Below are 6490 nucleotides of genomic sequence, written 5' to 3' on the forward strand. Positions count from 1 at the left end.
TATGGTACGTATATATGTTGACGCCAGTTGGAAAAAATCGTGCCTTGCGGTTTATGGATGGATTGTCCTTGGGCCTGAAGAGGAAACTAGATATGAAGGTTTTCTCTGTGGTCGGGCTGAATCTCCTCTTCAAGCTGAAGCACTTGGATTAAAGGAGGCCATCTCCTGGGCACGACAGGCGGGATTACTACACGTTGAAGTTTCCTCTGATTGTCTTCCGCTTTTGACGCAATGGATGGGAAAGCAGGAGAAGCATCACCATATTAGGGGCATCTTACATGACATTTCTCTTACTTCATCTGTCTTTCATTATTTGTGTTTTAGCTATGTTCGCAGGGACTGTAACTACAGAGCTCATGCCTTGGCAAAACAGGCTATGAGCTTACACTAGGAACCTTTCTTCCTAGCTGCCAAAAAAAAAAAAAAAAACACAATTCTAGTCCTAACCGCGGAATTTTATAGATTCGGTCCCATTCTTGAATTTCTGAACCGGTACACTAGGTTGCACGGACACTCCTCCTAATCGACTTTCCCGTGTCGGACACCCGTGTCGGACACGACACTCGTCGGACACACGTCAAAACGTGTCGGACAGTTGTAAAGCCGTGTCTAACTTTCATCTTTTATTTCAGCACATGTCCGACACGTGTCCATGGTATTTTGAGCCATGTCCATGGTATTTAGACACACCTGGCCTCCAAACGGAATCAAGTTGAATTTAAGTTAAATGGCGAGAATTGTTATATGGTTAAATTTGGTGGGGAAATAAGTTGAATTGGAGACAAATGATGTTATTTAGACTAGTAATGAGATGTCGAAATAGATTGATTATAAGTTGGTTTTGGTTTTGGAAATGAGAATTAGTTATAATTAACGTAAGTTTTACTTTCACTTATTTAAATTTAATATTCAATACTTTTTCAAAAATAAAATCACACATATATAACTATAGAATATATATTTTATTAAATTTAAATGCCGTGTCCCGTGTCCTAAATTTCATGGGATGCCGTGTCACGTGTCCGTGTCGTGTCCGTTTTGATGCAACCTAGCCGGTACACACAAAATCTCTATTCCGATCCGATTTTGGACCGATGCAAGGCCTACCGGATTTTGATTGAAATGTAGAAGCTAAAAAGGGCATGAGGCCCATGTAAACTTTGAATACACATTTGTAAGTTGGTAACGTGAAATGGGCGCGATGATTTGAGTCAGTAGTCACACAAATTTCAATTCAAGTTTTTTCAAAAGTAAGAGAGAGAAATACAACTCCCCCTCTCACTTTTTCCCCTATCCCTTTAATACTATCTCAAAAATCCCCAATTTTTTCAATCCTTCTAAACCCTAACTCTTCCGCCACACACTTTATTCATCTTCCAATCTCCATTCCTCCATATTTCAATCCAAGGTACTTCCGTTTTTGTCTATCTACTTCCTTTTTATCTATTACACCATTTTAATTTTATTTTTCCCCTCTTTTTTCTGGTATTTTTAGGGTTTTTCGGTTTGTGGACTTTTCGTTTCTTTGATTGAAGCGATTTTTGGCTGCTGATCTGCTGCTTTAGTGTGTTAGTTGCGTGGGTTTATTTAATTGCTTTTTTTCATGATGAAAGTTGGCTGCTTTGTAAATGTTAGTGTCATAAGACTTTGATTATGCTTATTTTACAAGTCGCTTTTCAATTAAGTGGAGAATGATTACGCCGAAGCGGTTATTTTTACAAAAGCTTTGTTTTCGTGTTGTTTTTAGAACTCAAAAGGGTAGATGGTGAGTTCTTCATCATATTTGAGGCGTGGTTTGATAATGTTGTTAGTCTCACTTGACTAAGTTGTGCACTTTGTATGCCATGAAACGGATTCAAATTATCTCATTTACGTGTATGAAATCATTTAATAATTCGAGGCGGAATCTGAAGTGAAACATATACAACTCTGAATGATAATTTCTATTTAGTACTGCACTGCTATAGTACAATTAAATGGAACAGGCAATTTGCTCACTCATCGCCAACACGGTTCTGGTGCTTTATGCTTTTGTTTTTTTTATTATGTCATCCGTATTTGAACAAGTCCGTTGTACGGCATATAACTATCCTAAACTATTATACGAGTATTCACTTTTCGACATATAACTATCCTAAACTAATGCTTATGGTCTGTAGCATATACTCTTCAAACATATAATGAGTGGTCTACACCTATGTACGGCTGCAAGTGTCGGAAAAGACACGTTGACAGAGTGTCGAATACGTTATTTTTCGCAAAGGTTTTTATTTTGTGGTCTAAAATGAAGTGTCGAATTGGCGTGTTATGTCGTGCCGGACATGCGACCGAATTGTAGGGTCAGAGTAACATAGGTCTACACTTAACAGCTGTCAAAAGTTAAAACATGGAGCTTAATACTCTACTAGGGCCTAGTTTAAATAGCCACAAGGCGCAAGGTGCACGGTGAATGTGCATGCCTCATGTGTATGAGCCCCTCCTGTTAGTCTTGTGCATGGAGTCACTTTAAGCAACAGGGTTACTAACAGTTACTGTGTCTTTTTACGTTTTTTTTTTCCTTTAGAGTGCTTTGTCCTTGGACTGGCCTTTTCATTTTATATGAAAGGGTACTGAGTGTTTGTCTTTCCTTAAGAGTGCTCTACTAGTCACAGCCTTGACAGAGCTTTCAGTTGAGGGAAGTATTTGTCTTTTTCTCTGCCGCTGTAGACGTAGGATTCAAAATGAAAAACTATTCATACTTGGAGAAAAAGAGAGAAAGAAATCATGATAGCACGCATAATTCACATCTTAAATGTTATTGCTTCCATTTCCTATTAAAACACAATTCATTCTATTTTTGTGGTGATCGTGCTGGTAACAGAAAGTGTCCTGTTTTGACAGGTATATTGAAATGGATGCTATGACGACTAGACCTGAACGTCGCCAGTTCTCAATTAAGCTGTGGCCTCCAAGCCAGAACACAAGGGTCATGCTTGTGAATCGTATGACAACCAATCTCTCTACACCGACCATTTTTACCCAGAAATATGGAAGTTTGACTAAAGAAGAGGCCGAAGACAATGCCAAACAAATTGAAGAGGAAGCATTTAAGGTTGCCAATCAACACTATGAAAAGGAGCCAGATGGTGATGGTGGTTCTGCCGTCCAGCTTTATGCTAAGGAATGCAGTAAGCTCATTCTTGAGGCCCTCAAACGAGGTCCAACAAGTAAAGCTATTAAAGATGTGTCGACTACCGATGTTGTCCAGGAAAGTGTTTTTGATATTTCTAAAGGCCCACGCGCCTTTATCGAAGCTGAAGAGGCTGAGGAGCTTTTGAAGCCGCTTAAGGATCCTTCAAACAGTTACACTAAAATATGCTTCAGTAACAGAAGCTTTGGCCTAGGTGCTGCCCGTGTGGCGGAGCCCATTCTGGTGTCTATTAAGGATAACTTGAAGGAAGTAGATCTGTCTGATTTCATTGCTGGCAGACCAGAAGCGGAAGCTCTTGAAGTCATGAATATGTTCTCATCAGCCCTTGAAGGGTCTGTTTTAAAGTCTTTAGATCTGTCAGATAATGCCTTGGGCGAGAAGGGCGTCCGTGCATTTGAAGCGCTCTTGAAATCACAAAGTTGCTTAGAAGAGCTTTATTTGATGAATGATGGTATCTCTGAGGATGCCGCTCGTGCTGTTTCAGAGTTGGTACCTTCCACTCAAAAGCTCAAGGTTCTTCAGTTCCATAATAACATGACGGGGGATGAAGGTGCTCTTGCTATTTCTGAGGTTGTGAAGCGGGCCCCCTTGCTTGAGGACTTCAGATGCTCCTCGACTAGGGTTGGCTCAGAAGGAGGTGTGGCCTTGTCTGAAGCTCTCGAGGGATGTACTCATCTGAAGAAGCTCGACTTGCGAGATAACATGTTTGGGGTTGAAGCTGGAGTTGCTTTGGGTAAAGCTCTTTCCAAACATGCAAATCTTACTGAAGTATATTTGAGTTACTTGAATTTGGAATATGAGGGTACCATTGCAATCGCAAATGCTCTCAAGGACTCTGCTCCTTTACTTGAAGTGCTCGAGTTGGCAGGAAATGACATCACACCTGCTGCCGCACCTGTCCTGGCTGCATGTTTAGCAGAGAAGCAGCACCTCTCTAAGTTGAACTTGTCTGAAAATGAGCTCAAAGATGATGGAACCATAATAATTGGTAAGTGCCTCGAAGGTCATGCCCATTTAACAGAACTCGACATGAACACTAACGGGTTAAGAAGAGCTGGAGCGAGACTATTGGCTCAGGTTGTAGTCGGTAAGCCCGGTTTCAAATTACTGAACCTTAATGGAAATTACATTTCTGAAGATGGTATTGATGACATCAATGATATATTCAAGAAGTCTCCTGAGATGTTAGGGCCATTGGACGAGAATGACCCCGAAGGTGAAGATGAAGATGAAAATGGGTCTGATGAAGATGACGATGAGGATGGAGATGGAGATGACGAACTAGAATCAAAAATGAAGAAACTTGGTGTCGATGAGGACTAGTTATGTCTTGTTTGGTTGGTCGAGTTAAGTAGAACAAATAGCTCAGTTTTTAGAGTCTGCATCAATGTCTGTCCTCTTTTATCGCGGACATCATTTTGGGTCAACCTGCTTCTTTCATTACTTCAGCGACAATGGCGCTCATTGAACTATTTAGTATCTCTAGATTTGGTAGGTGTCTTCTTCTACCTGTAGAAGACGAAAGACCCTTTTGCTTTCACTCTGTTGTGTACCCAGTATGAAACACTATTTCTTTGCAAGCTGTTTGTCTAGTATTGTGATTGTGTCATTATGAATTTGTGATTCTCATTTCTTTCTCCTACCCTTTGGAGGTGAGACCTTTGCTTGTGATGATTTGGAGAACGAGGTAGAATTCAATTAATACTTTGTGAAAGTTTATTAGGTACAATACAACCGTTGTATGATGACGTGTTATACCCTAAACAATTAAAACCCTCTTTATCATATGTTTTGGGTATGCCTTTAACGTCAATAACATTACTGATTTGCAAGTGATATTTTTGGTAGTCTTTTTAAAGCCTAAGGAACTCGACGGTACATCTATGTTTATGTTTTTCGTTTACTTGATGTCGAATCTTTGTCTGCTGGGATTGTTGTAGTTATAGGAAATCACAGTTTTGATGGGGTGATAAGGTATAAATCGGCCAATTATTGATGGGATTTGGAATTTTGATACCACTAAATACTGTACATGATTTCTCTTTAACGTCAATTGAACATTACCACCCCATATCTTTTTTTGGCTCTAATGCTTCGCTGCAGGTTATTGCAAGAGCGGGGCATATGAACTTAGGTTATTGTTAAGTTATAGTAGCTTTCATAATATTACTCTACTGCAACGGCTGATGTGGTTGAAAGATTGAGTATGATATACATGTTTAGCATTTGATTCCACGCTAATCAGAAGTTGTACTTTTGGGAAAGAAGGAAATATAGGTCGTCGGCAATATCAGGTCCTGCAGGCTGCAGATAAGCAAAAAGTCCAAGTACAGGTAACAGGTTTCCGGCTTGTGTTCTACATTATCAAGTGCTGTATAACATTCTAACTTTATGCTTGGGAAGTTATATTTTTCAAATGTATGTCATCTTACCCATGCCTCTACTCGTGCCTAAACTTGCAGATTAAGATTTCGTCATTCCCCAGATTTTCGTGGCACGTACGTCAACTAATCTTCCCCAAACTCAGGTACCTTTTTTGGTTTTGCTTTGCTATTTCTCTCCCTAAACAATTTCTCCATTCACAAATCTCCGCATGCTCTTCACCACCATAAACTCCGCCAAATATGTCTAATGTTTGATTTTTAAATGTACTATTGATTATGCTAGCCTATTTTGAAGTTAAAATTAGTAACAGTGCGTAATGCCTTCGTCGACTTATAGAGAGGTTGCCGTCTTGCCGATTAATTTTGCGGTGTCAGGATCTTGAATCTTGATTTGACTATGGTGTTTCGGTTTGCTTCACTTATGTTTATGACTTACATAGAGTTACATTAGTAGTGTATGTTTTTGCTGTAAAATGTGTTTACTGTATGTACTATTGGTCATGTACGGTTTATGTATTATGGTTGGTGTATATCATTCAGAAATATAGTCATCCTCATCTATGTAGACATCGGACCTCTTATATTTAGGCATATATGAGAGATATCAACATTCACACGTATAAAATTGTCTCATAATAAATATGTTTGCGCGCCTTCTACGATCTAATACGCAAGCTGTGCTCTTTCGACGAATTGTTCACTTCGCCAAACAAGGCTGCAGTAAGACCAAGTCCAGGTCATAACACTTGTATACAAGGGTTGTTAACTTCACCTGTTGTGATTAGTAGGCTAACAAACCCAACTATGGCATTGTCATATTTAAGTCGAGCAATCTTCCTACAAGCCTCCTTATATTGCTTTGGTTCTTGTATTGACAGTAATTATTGTCATAACTCATACGGAGTAACCCATAACT

General features: G+C 39.5%; 1 protein-coding gene across 1 annotated transcript; it reads left to right on the top strand.

Moving 5' to 3' along the window:
- Positions 1-1239: 1239 nt before the first annotated feature.
- Positions 1240-4799, top strand: LOC141591908 (uncharacterized). The gene is made up of 2 exons (XM_074412401.1): positions 1240-1408; positions 2881-4799. The coding sequence occupies exon 2, from the start codon at positions 2891-2893 to the stop codon at positions 4511-4513; it is 1623 nt and encodes a 540-aa protein (XP_074268502.1). The 5' UTR covers positions 1240-1408; positions 2881-2890; the 3' UTR covers positions 4514-4799.
- Positions 4800-6490: the final 1691 nt, after the last annotated feature.

The sequence above is a fragment of the Silene latifolia genome, chromosome 7 (assembly GCF_048544455.1).
Source record: "Silene latifolia isolate original U9 population chromosome 7, ASM4854445v1, whole genome shotgun sequence".
NCBI classification, from domain to species: Eukaryota; Viridiplantae; Streptophyta; class Magnoliopsida; order Caryophyllales; family Caryophyllaceae; genus Silene; species Silene latifolia.